The sequence below is a fragment of the Chelonia mydas genome, chromosome 1 (assembly GCF_015237465.2).
Source record: "Chelonia mydas isolate rCheMyd1 chromosome 1, rCheMyd1.pri.v2, whole genome shotgun sequence".
Classification (NCBI taxonomy): domain Eukaryota; kingdom Metazoa; phylum Chordata; order Testudines; family Cheloniidae; genus Chelonia; species Chelonia mydas.
This window is the reverse complement of record NC_057849.1, coordinates 33232968-33251907: the sequence shown is the minus strand read 5'-3', so window position 1 is coordinate 33251907 and position 18940 is coordinate 33232968. Positions and strand designations below refer to the sequence as shown.

The following is an 18940-nucleotide window of genomic DNA, read 5'->3' as shown; positions in this document are numbered from 1 at the left end:
GCAGAATTTGGAGGGAATCACACAACCATTAATGTGGAACTGGCAGCCAGACAGAATGGGCTACTGCCGCAGGTAGGGAGAAGGGGAACAGACTGCTGTGCTGTGCTGTGCAGACCTGGGGGCTGATGCAAAGGGGGGGGTGTCCCCCTCCCCCAGGATTAGTTGCTCAGGCTGCTGTCTGCACTTAAAGCGACAGCATGCTGACACAATCTCCCTCAACACACACACTTCCCCAACACACACTCTCTTTCTGTCTTTCTCCCACACACACACTCCCTGTCACACACTTTATCTTCCTCCCCCCCACATACACTTCAGTTGAAAAGCGGCTGACAATCTAGTGGGATGCCCATGGAATAATTGGATTGAGAAATCTGCATCATGTGATGCTGTACCTGCCCCATGAGGCATTGCAAACCATTCCCAAAGCACCCTGTGGCCAGTTGCACAGTGGGATAGCTACCCACGGTGCACTGCTCTCTGTGTCGACGTAAGAGCTGCTAGTGTGGACGTGCTCTGCCAACACAAGGAGCATAGTGTGGACATGCAACAGTGGTTTTAATTAAAGCGGCATCACGTTTTTTCTGACAAAACTCTGTAGCGTAGACAAGACTTTAGTGCATGAGTAGGCAGGGCGTGAATAGACAGTGCACCAGCTTAGTACATGCTAAGTGGCCACATGGATCCTGCTGCTGCACACTAAACAGCAGTGGATCAATGTACATTACAGAACTTTTCGTGCATGGCAGCAGCATCCACATAGGCACTTAGTGCATGGCAGGCTACTGCACGGTAGATATACACTCCAGCTTACCACACACTTAAGGCTTGTCTTCACTACTGGGGTAAGTCGACCTAAGTTACACTATTCCAGCTATGTGAATAACGTACCTGGAGTCAACACAGCTTAGGTCGACTTATCCCAGTGTCTTCACTGTGCTGAGTTGATGGGAGATGCTCCCAATCGACTTACCTTAATCTTCTCGGGGAGCTGGAGTACTGGAGTCAACCGGAGAAGGCTCTGCTGTCTGCCTTCTAGACCCGCTAAATCAACCCCTGCTGCATCAATTGCAGCAGCGTCGATCTTCCCGTAGTGAAGACCAGCCGTAAGTATCTATACAGACAAGCCCAGATCCTCAAGGGTAGGAGTTAGACCCCTAAGTAACTTTGAGGATCTGGACCTCTGTGACTGATTCTGATTATTCCTTATTTGCCTATTTATTTTTGCATTATTGTTAATTGTATTGCAGTAGTGCCTACAGCCCCACTCATGGGCCCGGACCGCTCCATGCTAGACACTGTACAGACACAGAATAAAAAGAGGACTCTTGACCCAATCTTTATTTTGTAATTTATTTTTAATTACAGTAATATGATTCCCAATGTGATTCTATAATGACCAGGAAAATGCTTGCAACTGTTTAAAAGATGTCAGTTCTTTGCTGTTTGACGCACATAAGCCATTTAAAAAAAAATTTCCCAGGATATACTAGGTGCTTTCCAGGCAGAAAATAAGGACTCATCCCAGCTCCAAAGAGCAAACACTCTAAGAATAGGTTAACAGACAAATAAACATAGAATTATACATTCTTGATCGCAAAAAGAAAAGGAGTACTTGTGGCACCTTAGAGACTAACCAATTTATTTGAGCATAAGCTTTCGTGAGCTACAGCTCACTTCATCGGATGCATACTGTGGAAAGTGTAGAAGATCTTATTATATACACACAAAGCATGAAAAAATACCTCCTCCCACCCCACTCTCCTGCTGGTAATAGCTTATCTAAAGTGATCACTCTCCTTACAATGTGTATGATAATCAAGTTGGGCCATTTCCAGCACAAATCCAGGTTTTCTCACCCCCCCCCCCACACACACACACAAACTCACTCTTCTGCTGGTAATAGCTTATCCAAAGTGACCACTCTCCTTACATTGTGTATGATAATCAAGGTGGGCCATTTCCAGCACAAATCCAGGGTTTAACAAGAACGTCTGGGGGGTGGGGGGGTAGGAAAAAACAAGGGGAAATAGGCTACCTTGCATAATGACTAAGCCACTCCCAGTCTCTATTCAAGCCTAAGTTAATTGTATCCAATTTGCAAATGAATTCCAATTCAGCAGTTTCTCTCTGGAGTCTGGATTTGAAGTTTTTTTGTTGTAAAATAGCGACTTTCATGTCTGTAATCGCGTGACCAGAGAGATTGAAGTGTTCTCCGACTGGTTTACGAATGTTATAATTCTTGACATCTGATTTGTGTCCATTTACTCTTTTACGTAGAGACTGTCCAGTTTGACCAATGTACATGGCAGAGGGGCATTGCTGGCACATGATGGCATATATCACATTGGTGGATGTGCAGGTGAACGAGCCTCTGATAGTGTGGCTGATGTTATTAGGCCCTGTGATGGTGTCCCCTGAATAGATATGTGGGCACAGTTGGCAACGGGCTTTGTTGCAAGGATAGGTTCCTGGGTTAGTGGTTCTGTTGTGTAGTATGTGGTTGCTGGTGAGTATTTGCTTCAGGTTGGGGGGCTGATCATTCCTCCTAAACTTCCTTTTTGTGTGGTTATTCTTTCTGTCCAATTCAAATTTAATAAAGCAAAGATTGCATATCAAAAAGAAATTCTCATATAACCCAGGTGTGTGTGTCACCACGAAATAAAGAGACTAGATGTCTATGTAGATTATCAAGGAAGTGAAAAATAAAATGTATAAGATGTCAGATCTAGGTATAAGGTAGGTAATGTTTTCAGGAATGCACATCCTGTTGTGGGTTATTGCTTAATTTGATTATTGCAAAAACATACTCACTTGCACGGATCTATGTCCATTAATACCCAATGACTGCAAATATGATAAGAAGGTCATGAACCCATAGGATGAGACATGTTCTGTCCTGTTGCTTAATTAGTGGGGGCTCAAGTGTTTCTCCATTGTCATAGAAGCAGGAGTGGAACCAGAGGAGACTTTAGGGTCTCGTTGTCATAGAATGTGCAGGCTGGAAGATTTAGCAGAGGAGGTGGTCTGCTGGCTAGTCCCCAAACTGGAGAGGGAGGGAGAAGCACACTAGCCCAGATCCTCAAAGTATTTAGGCACCTAATTCCCATTGAAGTCAATGGGAGTTTGGCACCTAAATATCTTAGATGAGTATGGCCACTGTCTCCAAGGCTTCTGGAGGGAAGGTGGCTACCAAACTCCTTTCTAGAAGATAAGGCATCTAATGTAGTAAGTAATGGCTGTGAGATACCAGCATTGCACTATGTCTTAAGTAAAGGATTAAAATCAGTCTTGAGCCTTATTTAGTTAGAGCACTATAAGCCTATGTGGTTCTGTTGGCAAAACAGACTGTATAAAGTTGATACCCCATTGTAGTTGTTACTTGGCACCTACAGAATCTGAATACAGTAGAACCTCAGAATTATGGACATCTCGGGAATGGAGGTTGTTTGCAACTCTGAAATGTTTGTAACACTGAACAAAACATTATGGTTGTTCTTTCGAAAGTTTACAACTGAACATTGACTTAATATGGCTTTCAAACTTTACTATGCAGAAGAAAATGCTGCTTTTAACCATCTTAATTTAAATAAAACAAGCACAGAGACAGTTTCCTTACCTTGCCATTTTTAAAAAAACATTCCCTTTATTGTTTCAATACTTTACATTTAACACAGTACTGTACTGTACTGGCTTTTTTTCCCCCTCCTCTGCTACTGCCTGATTGTATACTTCCAGTTCCAAATGAGGTTTGAGGTTGACTGGTCAGTTCGTAACTCTGGTGTTCATAACTCTGAGGTCCTACTGTACTTCTAACCATTAGCAAGCTAGACTTGGGCATGTCTGCTGAAAGAGTGCAAGACTGAGAAGACAGCTATCTGAAAGCAGCAGTCCTTTCCCTCCCTGTGACTCCTTCAATGTTTGGTGAAAGTCAGCATAAGTTAAACCATTTTTCCATTTTGAAAAGTTACGATGGTGTGGTTTACACTAGAATATTAGGTCTGTTTAACTAAGTCAGTTAGAGATGTGAAAAATCTACACTCCTGAGTGATGTAGTTAAGGTGACCTAAGTCCCCATGTAGACAGCGCTAGAATTCTTCAGTCTACTGCCTCTCCGGGAGGTGGATTAGCTACATCAGCAGGTCGGCATAAGTAGTGTCTACACTGAACTGCTACAGCAGCCCTGCCGCAGTGGCACCACTATAGTGTTTAAGTGTAGACAAGCTCTATGTAAAAATGCCCCCTAAATACTCATCTGTTCTGTCAGTCTGTGCAGTCAGAGTAATATTTGCTTCCTCTACTCTCCAAACTACATTTTTACCATATTTTACACCAGTTACCACTGCAGAACCAACACAGATATGGGAGAGGGAGCCCAGTCTGGCTGCCCTGGCTCATCCACCCCTAACGGGGCTGTTAATTAAGTTCTATGTGCATGTACTTAGCTTCTCCTTCACAGCCCCAGTGAAGACAATGGTGGTGAATCAGTATAGTAGTGGTTGTCATCAGGCCAGAAGAGGCTTTATTACTAGAGACAATAAGCAAACCAAAAAGAACAGAGCCTGATTTCCTATCCCAGGTTAGAGTTTGTATGGATGGCAATTAGGAAATTATATATTTACTTATAAATGGAGCAAAATTGACATGAAACACATTTATTATTAACAATAGCATTACAGTAATGCCGAGATAAGATCAGAGACCCATTCAAATAGGAACTGTACAAGTAGGAAACTGCACCACTCCTGAGGAACTTACAGTCTAAACAAACAAGATGAAGTGTGGGAGAAAGGATGCAATATGATCCCTATTTGTACAGATGAGGAACTGGGGCAGAGACATTTAAGTAATTTAGCCAAGGTCACACAGGAACTTTGTAGGAAAGCCGAGATTTGAACCTCATTTGTGGAAATCCTAGAGTAGTGACTTAACCACAAGATCAACCTTCCTAGGTAGACAGCCCATACACAGAAAGCTCCCCCTCCCAGGCCATTTTTTAAAAACACAGACATTATTCTGTTCAATAAAATCCAGATGGATTCTTGTGCATCTTCAGCATGACAAGGGAAGCCTAGGCCTGTTAAGAGCTGAAGAATCCTATGTGTTGGGGTTACAATAGTGGGGATGTTTGCAACTAAGGGAGACAGTTTCCATAGAAGCTAAACCTAAATTATGGAATTCGTTCTTGCAAGACATAAGTTTGACCACAGACTTCCCCACTTGCAGAAAGAAATGCAAACTCATTTATTTGACTGAGCTGTTCCCCAGAGACACAATAGGTACAAACAACCGATAAGCCAACCAAACCTTTTCACCTGAAAAGGAAGAGAGAGAAACATTGTAACACTTCATTTTAAATACTTGGAAGGCTCTCAGATACTGCAGTGATAAGGATTATGTAAGCAGACAGAGAGATGGATAAGTAGTACACAGTGTTAAGTTAATGCATGGGAAATCATGTGGGGGTTGCATCTGCTGAAATAAACTTGGTTAAGAATATTTATAGAGCACAAAAGAGAAAGTAAGTCAAAAATTAACAGAACGAGTTCTTCATTTCAGCCTGTGGAGGAAGTTCTGAAAATATGGCACTTTAAATAAGCAGTCTCAGAGGGCTCTTGAGTTAAACTGTATTTCTGCCTCTGTGTCAAATAAATAGCAGACACTTGAGCCTACTGTAGGTGTTCAGATAAAGCTCCAACACCAGGGTCTTTCTAACTAACCTCTACACTGACAGGTGTAAAAGGTGCAGTAAGGTAGCAAGTAGAATCATAGGACTGGAAGGGACCTTGAGAGGTCATCTAGTCCAGTCCCCTGCAGTCATGGCAGGACTAAGTATTATCTAGACCAGGAGTTGGCAACCTTTGGCACCCGGCCTGTCAGGGTAAAGATGCTGGTGGGCCGGATTGGTTTGTTTATCTGGAGCGTCTGCAGGCACGGAGCCCCGCAGCTCCCACTGGCTGTGGTTCGCCATTCCTGGACAATGGGAGCTGCAGGAAGTGGTGACTAGCATGTCCCTCAGCCCATGCCGCTTCCCACAGCTTCCATTGTCCAAGAACAATTTTTCTCCCTCTTCCTTGTAACAACCTTTTATGTACTTGAAAACTGTTATCATGTCCCCTCTCAGTCTTCTCTTTTCCAAATTAAACAAACCCATTTTTTTCAATCTTCCCTCATAGGTCATGTTTTCTTGACCTGTAATCAATTTTGTTGCTCTTCTCTGGATTTTCCCCAATTTGTCTACATCTTTCCTGAAATATGACGCCCAGAATGGGACACAATATTCCAGTTGAGGACTAATCCGCACGAATTAGAATGGAAGAATTAGTTCTCATGTCTTCCTTACAACACTCCTGCTAATACATCCCAGAATGATTTTCGCTTTTTTTGCAACAATGTTACACTGTTGACTCATATTTAGCTTATAGTCCACTATGGCCCCCAGATCCCTTTCCACAGTACTCATTCCTAGGCAGTTATTTCCCATTTTGTATGTGTGCAACTGAGTGTTCCTTCCTAAGTGGAGTACTTTGCATTTGTCCTTACTGAATTTTATCGTATTTGCTTCAGACCATTTCTCCAGTTTGTCCAGATCATTTTGAATTTTAATCCTATCTTCCAAAACACTTGCAACACCTCCCAGCTTGGTATCATCCACAAAATTTATAAGTGTACTCTGTATGCCATTACCTAAATCACTGATGAAGATATTGAACAGAACTGGACCCAGAAATGATCCCTGTGGGACCCCACTCATTATGCCCTTCCAGCATGACTGTGAATCACTGATAACTACTCTCTGGGAATGGTTTTCCAACCAGTTTTGAACCCACCTTGGATGCTCCATCTAGGTTGCATTTCCCTAGTTTATTTATGAGAAGGTCATGTGAGACAGTATCAAAAGCTTTACTAAAGTCAAGATATATCATGTCTACCACTTCCCCCCTATCCACAAAGCTTGTTACCCTGTCAAAGAAAGCTATCAGGTTGGTTTGACACAGTTTGTTCTTGACAAATCCATGCTGACTGTTACTTATCACTTATTATTTTCTAAATGTATGCAAATTGATTGCTTAATTATTTGCTCCATTATTTTTCTGGGTACAGAAGTTAAGCTGACTGGTCTGTAATTCCCTGGGTTGTCCTTATTTCCCTTTTTATAGATGGGCACTATATTTGCCCTTTTCCAGTCTTCTGGAATCTCTCCCATTTTCCATGACTTTTCAAAGATAATTGCTAATCGCTCAGATATCTCCTCAGTCAGCTCCTTGTGTATTCTACGATGCAGTTCATCAGGTCCTGGTGACTTGACCACATCTAACTTGTCTAAGTAATGTTTAACTTGTTCTTTTCCTATTTTAGCTTCTGAGCCTACCTCATTTTCACTGACATTCACTGTGTTAGACATCCAACCACCACCACCCTTCTTGGTGAAAACCAAAACAAAGATGTCACTAAACACCTCTGCCATTTCCACATTTTCTGTTATTATTTTTCCCCCTCATTGAGTAATGGGCCTACCCTGTCCTTGGTCTGCCTCTTGCTTCTAATGTATTTGTAGAATGTTTTCTTGTTACCCTTTAACTAGTTTGATCTCGTTTTGTGCCTTAGCCTTTCTAATTTTCTCCCTACATACTTGTGTTATTTGTTTATATTCATCCTTTGTAATTTTGGTTGGACTCTTTTTTTATTTTTAGATCATTGAAGAATTGGTTAAGCCAGGGTGGTCTCTTGCCATACTTCCTATCTTTCCTATGCAGTGGGATTGTTTGCTCTTGTGCCCTTAATAATGTCCCTTTGAAAAACTGCCAACTGACTTCAGTTGTTTTTCTCCTTAGACTTGCTTCCCAGGGGATCTTACCTATCAACTCCCTGAGTTTGCTAAAGTCTGCCTTCTTGAAATCCATTGTCTTTATTTTGCTGTTCTCCCTTCTGCCGTTCCTTAGAATCATGAACTCTTATCATTTCATGATCACTTTCACCTAAGCTGCCTTCCACTTTCAAATTCTCAACCAGTTCCTCCCTATGTGTCAAAAAAAAATCTAGAACAGCCTCTCCCCTAGTAGCTTTCTCCCGCTTCTGAAATAAAATATTGTCTTGGAACTAACAGGAGCTTCTGTCTTCACCAGGGCTGGTGTACGGGTTAGAGGAAGTCTCTTCCTGGGGCCTGTATGTAACTTCCTCTTTGCTCCTGCCTGAGTACTCACCAGAGAAATGTCCCCCTCTTGATGGTGCAGATGTGATCTCTTCCACTTCAGTCTGCACAGCACAGGGAAAGCACTCTCCTGGCAGTGGGAGGACTACATGTACTTTGCCCCTCCGGGTTGAGGGGCAAGTTCTTCAAATGTTACCTAGGACTTTCTGTGTGGGTGCTGTGGGAGAAAGGGACCCACTGGCAATCCTTCTGGGATCTGGCTTCACATTGTGGCTTGCTTCTCACAATGAACCTGTTCTGGAAACCATACAGGGTCCAATTTAAGGCTAGTTTTTGCCCTGCCCTTATGTGACCATACAAGAGAAAGTAAGACTTGTCTACTCTCAAATGGCCAATGAAAGGGCTATCCAGAATTGCAGCCCCTGTGCTGAGGGAAGTGCAAGGGCTATTGCAAAGACAATTTCCCCACAAACCTCAGGGAGAAACTCAGCAGAGCTGGGATAGGGAGAAAGTGGAGCCATACTTCCGTACTCCCTGCATGAACCAGTAAGTAAAGCCAGCACTGCAGGGCAAAGATGCTGCACCTCTTAACAGGGAACAGTACATTAGTGTTGTCAGAGCTTCCTTTGAGGTGGTGCACTTGGGCGGCGGGTGAACCACAGGCTCAGAGAGGCTAGTGCCCGGCTTAGGCCACTCCTTCTGCCTGAGGCCCCACCCCTCCTGCCGGAGCCCAGAGTCCCTCCACTCCCGGCGCAGCAGCCATCCCCCCTGCACACACCCCAGGCCTCCCGAGCACCCCCAGCCCTGGAGCGCCAAGCAGGTGAGCAAGCAGCGTGGCCCCCATCAGCCCCAGAGCACCGGATGGGTGAGCGGCTGGTGCAGCCTCCCCCCATCCCCAGAGCACCAAGAGGGCAGGCAGCATGGCCCTACCCTAGCGCACTAGGTGAGTGGCGCGGCCTCCCTCCCCCACCTCCAGAGAGCAGGCTGGGGCCCTGGTGGGGAAGAGCCCCCCGCAGCACAGCCCGGGAAGCAGGAAGGAGTCTGGGGGTGGAGCGTGGGCAGGGCCACACAAGGCTGTTTGGGGGAACACAGCCTCCCCATGCCTTCAATACCTGCTGCCCATGGTGGTACAGCTCCATGTGGCACCTACTGTGTATAAGGCCCTGTTCTAGAGCTTACTGAAGACAATGGAAGTTTTTCTGTTGACTTCAGTGGACTTTGGATCAGGCCCATAATGTGTATTGGCCCCGATTCAGCAAAAATCCTAAGCATTCAATGAATCTACTCCTGTTCTTAAAGTTAGGTACATGCCTAATTAGTGAATCTGGACCATACTGCACAAGCTAGCCCTTAAGATGATTTTCAAGCACCATTATCTAATTGTAAGTGATCCTACCTCTCTACTTACCAAGGCCCAAGTACGTGACAAAGACCAAAATGAGGGACACAAAAATATTATTCATGCTGGACACTTAAAATGCTATGTGATTAGTGTAATCAACTCTTCTTCTAACCTCCTTTTCATTTCTAATGTAAGTGATCTTCAGCAATAAAAGTGAGGGGACAGCAAATTTGTCATTCGAGAGGTATAGAATTGAGGCTGGAAGGTGAATGGAGGTTTTGCTCAATGCAAAACTTCCTGAAGCATTAGAATGTAGGAGCAGATTCTGCATATATCTTTCATAAATTGCCATTCTTTTCATAAATAAAAATGTGAACAGTAGCTTTTCCTGGTGAACTTAATAAACACAGATATGAAAAAATATTTAAATCAGGCTAAATACTCAGCAAAAGGGATTGAATGTCTTATCTATCAAAAGAAACTAAAAGAGTCTTGTTGTAATAGCAGATATACAGTAATAATAAAGTTCATAAGTGGGCCAAAGAAAACTTCTCTCATGATTTCATGACTTTATATGGTAATTCTCTCTTCTGGGCATCAGCCAACACACTTGAGTGAATCTTGAACTCTTCATTTAAGGACAGGCTCAAGTGTTGCCTAAAATAAATTTATTCAGAACCCAGCTCAATCTTCCCTTACAAGAGCAATGACCAGTGACCATTCAACAATGAATCACTTGGTTCTACTTCACTTTTTCACCCGACTGAATGTTAAAAACACTGAAAGGCAAAATACAGAAGTCGTCATATCAGATATGATACATAGTTCCTAGTTTCACTGTGAAATACTGAGAGGCACTTTTGCCCACAGCACAAAAATTCCCTTCTCAGTCCGTGGGATTATTCTACAAGAGCTAACTAAGCATTGTTTTTCACAGAACGATTACTTACCTGAGTAAAGGTCCTAGGTATGAACCTTTAGTTGATAAGATCGTGAGATTTTTTTTATATAGTATTATGCTGCTTCATTGTGTGGAAGGAGAAGCCACAAGAATTAATATTACACAAGAACTTTTAGTCTAACATCCTATAGTTTTCAATATTTCAATAACTTTCACCTCTGAGGTTGAAATTTCCTGATGTGGGGCCAGACTTCCTGCATTGCCCAGTTTCTGTTGAGCGCAGCAGAGTGAGGGGGTGTTAGTGAGCTGGTTATGGCTCCCTGATTCTCTGGTTCAGCTTTGGCCCTTGCCCAGGTTAGAGCAGCCTGGGGGCTGCTCTAACTAGTGTTAGCTGATAATGACCTTGGAATTTCTCTGATTTATATGAGGAACCAGATCATGCCCCTGATAGTCCAAGATTGGCAGAACACAAAGTGGTGGACTTCCATCTTTTACCTATCATCCCTTTCTCAATTGTGCCAAAGCACAGCTCAGGCCCAGGAGTCTTTCTATTAACTTCAGTCAGAGTAGAACTGGGCCCTAAGGCCTCTCTCCTACAGTTATACATACTTAACTTTATGCATGTGAGTAGTCCCACTGTGAAACACAGAAGTACCCTGTGCAATAAATCCATTGTTTTCTGTAGAATTCCATGGAGTGCAAATGAGGCCAGAGTGTGGCTCCATAGACCAGATAAACGGCTTTTGCCCAGCTCTGCTCTCATTTATACTACTGCTACCTCACTGAAATCCACAAGGCTGCACCTGCGTAACTGAGTATGGCTCCTTACTCTTTCATATAAGCATCTGTTTTTTTCACATGCATACCATAGGATAGTTCTAGCCCCTTTATTTTATAATCCATTATAGAGATTGGCTCATCAGAGCCCACCAGATTTGAAGGAAAAAGACATTGAGATGCCCCATAACCTTCCTACGTATAGAAGGGGCCAGATTCTGATCTCAAATCTGGAAACACCTCACTAACTTCAGTAAATTTACTCTGGATTTTCAATAACTTCAAGGTAACTGACATCAGAATTTGGGCCAGAAAACTTAAACAGAAACTTTTACAGTGGCGGGTATCACAAAGTATGTAGTTTTAAGTGATTTCACTCACATGGCACTAACACTCATTTAGTCACGTCCTCCACAGTCCATCAATACATGCAGAGTATCAAGCCAGAAGAGTGTTGCAATGTGTGTTAATGGCACGAAGAAAATTTTGGGAAGCTGAGATTGTACACTAAGCATATTTATTGACTGACGTTAAGAAAGCTAACTTCCCTGTGCCCCTGTGGTTTTAGCACCTGAATCCCATGAACGGGGAGATAAAGAAAGTTGGCCGCCTGCTCCGTCAGTGTGACATCAGCTGTGCTGTCAACAAAAAGATTTAGTTAATGTTTCTTCATTTACATTTTGGAATAAAGACACTTTAGAATTGTTACCAAAAATAACAAAACCACAGAGGAAGCCTAAAAATGACTCAAGCAATCTATTACCACACGTGGCAGTAAGGGCCTATATAAGCATTATAGCTGTGATCATTAGACACAGAAGACCTAAGATTTTCTCTTTTTAGCAGAGATCATTTGATAACACTATGAGATACATCCTACTCTGTGCTGCACTCTTCCTGCCTGGAAGTCTTGCTCTCCCGGTTCCACTTAAGACAGCGCCACCGAGCTCTGAAGACCTGAAGCGTTTACAGGTATGTCGTGAGTGGGGCTGTAAGGGTGAACTGTGAATATGCTGCATTTCCATTTTAAGTTTACATCCTAATTATTCGCAAAAAGAAAAGGAGTACTTATGGCACCTTAGAGACTAACAAATTTATTTGAGCATAAGCTTTCGTGAGCTACAGCTGAATGCATCCGATGAAGTGAACTGTAGCTCATGAAAACTTATGCTCAAATAAATTTGTTAGTCTCTAAGGTGCCACAAGTACTCCTTTTCTTTTTGCGAATACAGACTAACACGGCTGCTACTCTGAATCCTAATTATAATATTTCTTTCCAGAGAGCATGTGACATCATTTTATTTTTACCTTGGTGTTATGTAGTTGTTACAAGTCAGTTCACAAAAACTAGAAGGCATAATGTAAAAATTTTGAAAGCCCCAAAGTGAAATTGCAAAAGTGAATTAGGGCCAGGTATTAAAGATATTTAGGTATCTAAAGATACGGACAGTCATCTAGTGAGACTTTCAAAGGAGCTTACAATAATTATATATATATGAAATAATTCTAAGAAAATGAAGTCTCTAAAACCAATGGGCCAAATTAAGGATTAATTTGATGTACGTGTGGGTGTGTATTATACACATATATAATATTTCAGTAAGATAAAAATAATATTTTAATAATAATGGAATAAACTATTTTAGATGCATCTAACCATAGTTGTATCCAGTGCTCATACTTCTTTGAGAAGAGGCAAGACTAATTATATACACCACACTGATTGGATTATTCTCTAGATTCTAATGCCCAGTGAACTCCCATTAAAATAAACAGGACCACTTGCTTCAGTGTCTTGCTATTATTGGGCAAGGCTTCCTCTGTGTATTTAATCTGTATTATGGAGAGATGGAAGGCTGTTTCAGAGCACTTGAAAGTGGTAGATTGAAGTGTGAAAAAAAGATGTTATAATTATCCATGATTAGAGTATAAAGTAACACCACCACCACAAATAAAATGTTGGGGGAGTTTTAGGATAGGTGATTTCAATTTATTGTGGAGTAAAACTTATGCTAAAAAATATCCTTGAGGAGTCCACAGTTCTCACAAACCCTCTCCTTCTGGTAAGACCCATCATATAAAAAGGTACAGGATGATTTCACAGTAATGTTTATCAAAAATTGTCACAATGAATGATGATTTATTATTATTTTTTATTAAGTACAAACAATATGATCCTTTGATCCTACCGTCCACCTCCTCTTACTCTTATCTATTTTCAAGCCAAAAATACTGCTTGGTTCCCGATAATTTTCTGGGAAGTCCATATATCCCAGGTCAAGTGTATAGTGCTTTTTTTTTTAAATTAAAACTCTCCCTCTTTGCACATTAGTGATTGATCGTCTAATTGTTCCTTTTTAAGAAGTTCATTGAGAACCTAGTTGCAAATGACATCTTTTGATGTTCATTTGTAAGGAATCATAAGCCCTGCATTTGAGTAACTGCTTGTGCATGAACCTTTCCAGGTATAAGAACCTAGGCATCCATTTCTCATTTACACCTTTTTACACCAATGCCTTTTTACACCACTTTGTAATGTAAAGGGATCTGAAAATGGGTATAAATTTACACTCATTTTAATGTCCCTTTACACTGCCAGTCTGGTATTATGAAAGGTCCTTAGTGTAAATGAGAATCAGACCCCCTGGACATTTACAAGTAATACCACAACCGATAGCTGCACAGAACCCCTTCGTGTATTTCATAAGAGAAACCAGAATAGAGCCCTGAAGCATACGGATGTGAAGTAAGATGAAGTAAGTACACAATTCTCAAAGGAGAAAGGTAGTGAATATTTTAACATCAATCTACATTTTTATTTTGTTCACATATATTGGAAAAGTGCCCTCATATCTGTCTAACTTGTTTCCCTGTTATGACAGATTTTTCTATGTGGGTTTCTATGGGTGCAGTAGTATAAGTATACCCAAGGATCATCTGGATCTTATACTGGTTGACAAGTTGATTCTTAAAAATATAAGAAAAACACAACTGGAGATACACCCTGAGTCCAATGTTTCTTTTTATTTTCAGAATTACCTTGACAGGTTCTTTCCATCCATTAATAAAGCAGGTGGCCGTACCTTAGAAGAGAAAATTAAAGAGATGCAGAAATTTTTCCACCTGACTGTAACAGGAAAATTTAATTCAGAAACGGAGGAAATGATGGATCAGCCAAGGTGTGGCATCCCCGATGTATTAGATTACAGCACATTTCCAGGAAATCCAAGATGGAGGAAGAATTTGTTGACTTACAGGTTGGTTATATTTCACTTTTTGTGTATTTTGTTTTCTTTTAATGATGCCATATTATTCCATATCTTAAAATGACAATATTTTATTTTCTTGTGTTGCCAAAAGGATCCTTAACTATACACCTGATCTGCCTCGTTTTATGGTGGAGAAAGCAATACAAAAGGCTTTTAAGGTGTGGAGTGATGTGACTCCACTGAAGTTTCAAAAAGTTGCCAGGAGAGAAGCAGATATCCTGATTCGTTTTGCACATGGTGGTGAGGCAGCTGGATTTTTAAGAATCCATGAATTACATTTTATTTAAAGATGAAGCTATGCTTTGAAAGCTTACGCGTTTTCGTAGCCAAAGATTGAAGAGTGAACAAATATTTTCATTCTCAGCGTATCCAATTTTTATCTTGTTCTGTGAGATAAAATATATGGTCAGTATAGCAGCCTCTCAAGGAAGGCATTGATTTTATATATAACATTGATAACAAATATAAATATTTATATTATATTTGCTATCAATATTATTTTATATTATATTGGTATCAATGTTAACTGATCAACCATCACAAAAATCCCTTGGGAATTTGAACTGTAAAATGAGGAAAATAATATCTTATTTGATTGTAAACATACTCCTCTGCCATGAACATTACTCGTATTTGTGAGCAAGCAAGGATTCTGCATGCCTGTGTGGGGTTTAGACATCTTGGTCACATGCCTCATTGTAAAACAGAAACATAGATTTTTTGCCTTTTTAGAGCCAAACACAAATACAGCAAGGCTTCTTTCCACTGTAGTCCAAAGCAAAGGCACAGGGTGTGGTGTGTTTTAGCCATGCCCAAGGCACAGGTCTAAAGAGTGTCTCACTTCCAAGAAGTCTGAAAGAGGAAGAACAAATGCACACCCACACAAACACACACGCACTCTGGTTCCCATCTCAGTGCTAGTTCTCCTCTTAGGCCTTGTCTAGGTACTTGCTTTGGTATAGCTATGTCCCTCAGTGGTGTGAGAGGCAGCTATTCTGACCATTGTAGACCAGTGTTAGGTTAACAGGAGAATTCTCTGATTGACCTAGCTACCGCTAGAGCCCTGTGTGGATACAAATTTATATCTGTGGATATAAATCGGGCATCTGCGGAACCGCAGGGCTCTCCCGGGAACTGCAGCGGTGAAAGGAGCAGAACGTGGGGCCGCTGTTCCCAGGAGCCAGCGCCCCACACCGGCAGCTCCTCCAGCGTGGCTGTACCACCCCCAGCCCCGCCCCCAGCCGTGCCTCTGTCCCTTCCACGCCGCTCTCTGCGTCTCCTGTCTCGGGGGGGTGGGGAGGGTGCCACCTGAACACAAGAGTGCAACCAGCTGCTGGTGCCCCGCTGGCTCCTGGGAGCGGCGGCCCCATGTTCTGCTCCTTTCGCCACTGCAGTTCCCGGGAGAGCCCTGCCCTTCCGCGGATACCGATTTATATCCGCAAATGCCGCATCAGCAGATATAAATTTGTACCCATGCAGAGCTCTAGCTGCTGCCTCTTGGGGAGGCAGAGTACCTACGCTGATGGGAGAACCTCTTCCATCGACATCGGTCGTGTCTCCACTGAAGCACTACAGTGGCACAGCTGCAGCATTCTAAGTGTAGCCAATCCCTTAGAGATTCATCCCCAAACATCCAATAACACAGTAATCTTACAGTGTCTTCCGGGTGATGAATTTTTCACAACTATCCTGAAAATCCTTGCACTCCAGCAAGAAACTGTAGCCCTTCTTATAGGCAGAGGAGGAGAGTCAACCTTTTCCAGCCAACCTCTGGATAAGGGTCTGGACATCCCGCACACTGTTATAGGAGAATCTAACAAAAGATACACCAAATCAGTGTACCAAGTGAGATGCTCAGTTTTTCAAAGCTGTGGTTACTGATATCATTCACTTCATGTATTACAAGTGGTGCAGATGGCATTATCTATAATTATCATTGCCCGAAACTGTCCATTATAGGACCTTCAGATGCTTATAACTTTGCAAAACTTAAACCATTCAGACATTTTCTTGCTGGGTGTCAGCCTCAGGCTGAACTTTTTTGTAAAGTTTCGATAAGCTGATTCAGCCATTTCTGAGGACATGTCCTCAATAACACAGAGGTCCTGTGAGGGAAAAATAGTATACAATCATCTAATTAAAAACAGTACCATAATGTAGACACAGGAGCTGAATTCATTGCATAGGCAATCTTAAGTATGGCATTTCCTACCTTTTGAGTGCTTGACTTTGCAAGCTTAACATTGTTTTAGAGTAATTTATAATGTAATGTAATCTACAATTAATAAAAGCAAACTCTAAACTTCAAGATGTAGAATTCAATGTTTAAAATGCATCATTCTGCCAATTGACGACATATTCATTTCTTTTCACATGCAGCACATGGCGACTCATCCCCCTTTGATGGAAGAGGGGGAACACTGGCCCATGCATTTGCACCTGGCTCAGGGTTAGGAGGAGATGCTCACTTTGATGAGGGTGAGAAGTGGTCACAAGATCATATAGGTAAAGTATTCCATGTACCTATCACAACAATTTCAGCTCCTTCTAAACAAAACCCTGATCTTTGCAACATACTTATATTTACCTACCATAATAGGCATATAGGGCCTGAGGAGCTCAAAGCACTTTACAAAGGTGGGCAAGCAATATTATCCTCTTTTTGTAGATGAAGCACAGAAGGTTTAAGTGATTTGCTCATGATCAAAAGGTGAGCCCAAAACAATTGCCAAAAGGTGAGTCGGGAACAGATTTCAGGTTTCCTGACTCCCTTTCCTGGGCTCTGCAATATTCTTCCTAAAACATGTGGACATACATATTGTAATTAAATGGGAGAGCAGGTAAAAATAAATTAAACTTATTGGATTTCATCACAATGGAAAGAAAGATGCGAATTGCCCTGCTTGTGATGCTCTATTCCATTATATGTTAACTATTTTTTCCTTTTTTCTATATTTTAGGAACAAATTTGTTCCTTGTTGCTGCACATGAATTTGGTCATTCTTTGGGACTGGGTCATTCAAATGTTCAAGGTGCTCTGATGTATCCTATCTATCGCTACTGGGACCCAAATACCTTCAGCCTTCCAGCTGATGACAGACAAGGAATTCAGAAATTATATGGTAATTTCAGTGTGAGATGTTAATTTTGATATAAAAAATTACCAACAAAGGGACAGATTTTGCCACACTTTACACTGAGAAGTACCTTACTCAGCAAACAGCCCATTGATTTGAATGGCCTACTCTCAGCGTAAGGTACTATTCAATATAAGGGTATCAAAATTTAGACCAAGACAACATAATTCACTTTATACCTCCCACCTACCCTTTCTGGAGTCTGAGAGCAATGGAGTCTCCATATTGCAACAAAAGCTAATGGAGTTGGAGATCCTGGCAGACTATGGGTTCCCTACACACCAGTGCCTTGCAGAAATCAATGAGGATGACATTCTGCTAACCTTCTACTACTGAGTAGTACCTTGCTTTGCCAAACAGGCCATTGAAGTCAGTAGGACTACTTGCTGAATGAGAGATTGCTCCATGTAAGTATGGCAGAATCTGGCCCTCACTTCACAGCTCATGGAGTCAGGTACTACTCACTCTGTGTTACAGTGGCAAAACCGTGCCCTAAACCAATGAGCAAATCTTGCCCGCGGCACCTGTGTGTGGACGTTCCCTTCTATGGAATACTTCACAAAGGGACACCGATCGTGGTACATATTTCTCTGTATTTTGTCTCTTAAACAAATACCTTAATGTTTCCATATTTCTATTCCACAGGCCGCAAACGTGAAAACTTCTAAAGAACCCTGGTGTGTTTAAAAAGAATGAAGAATTCACACCAGAAATGTTTCGTTTTATTTCTTCCGTGAATTAAAATGGCAAATGTTTGAAGAAAATTTCTGCTCCGTTACATTTACTGAGATTTGAAAACCTCTTTAAATTTATTCAGTAGTTTCTGTGAAAATAAAAATTCTCTCAGCACTATTCTGCCATCCTACATTCTGTCCTAAACTCAGGTGGGCTGCATATCACTGATGGGTTCAGTGACTCCTGTATGTACAATACATATACACAGGACAAAATTCTCAGTTGGGTGCTTGAAGTGCATCTAACTCCATAGTTTAGGCTCCTTGTTCCCAGCCCACTCCCTTCTCCCGCTCCCTGCCCTGTACATACCCAGACTCAGAGTACCCTCCACAGGGCCCCGCAGAAGGATGTAAGATGATGCAGTGTACACAACCAATCCCCGCTTCAGCACCAGAAGGGTTGGATCCCCACACAGAGGGTCTCTCCCTCCACCCCCAAATCCCATGGAGATCTGAGAGGCAAGTTCTGTTTAGGCACTTAGGGGATATGGCCTCACTCACTGCAGAACTTGAATGCTTCTCAAGTATTTCAATATGGAGATCAAAATTATGGTACCCCACCCACTCTATTTTTATCTCCTCCTTACTCAGTCAGGCTCCTGTGGAAGTCAGGACAAGATAAAAAAAG

The 18940-nt window shown here is 41.9% G+C and overlaps 1 protein-coding gene across 1 annotated transcript; it reads left to right on the top strand.

Moving 5' to 3' along the window:
- The first annotated feature begins 11872 nt into the window (after positions 1 to 11872).
- MMP7 (matrix metallopeptidase 7) lies at positions 11873 to 18337 on the top strand. The gene is made up of 6 exons (XM_007057356.4): positions 11873 to 12144; positions 14206 to 14429; positions 14533 to 14681; positions 16821 to 16946; positions 17402 to 17563; positions 18224 to 18337. The coding sequence occupies exons 1-6, from the start codon at positions 12037 to 12039 to the stop codon at positions 18244 to 18246; spliced, it is 792 nt and encodes a 263-aa protein (XP_007057418.2). The 5' UTR covers positions 11873 to 12036; the 3' UTR covers positions 18247 to 18337.
- The last annotated feature ends 603 nt before the right edge of the window (positions 18338 to 18940 follow it).

Coding starts and splice junctions, on each gene's coding strand:
- MMP7 (XM_007057356.4), top strand. CDS start 12,037: ATGAGATACATCCTACTCTGTGCTGCACTCTTCCTGCCTGGAAGTCTT. Junction 14,430..14,532: donor AAGAATTTGTTGACTTACAG/GTTGGTTATATT, acceptor TGTTGCCAAAAG/GATCCTTAACTATACACCTG. Junction 14,682..16,820: donor GATTCGTTTTGCACATGGTG/GTGAGGCAGCTG, acceptor TTTCACATGCAG/CACATGGCGACTCATCCCCC.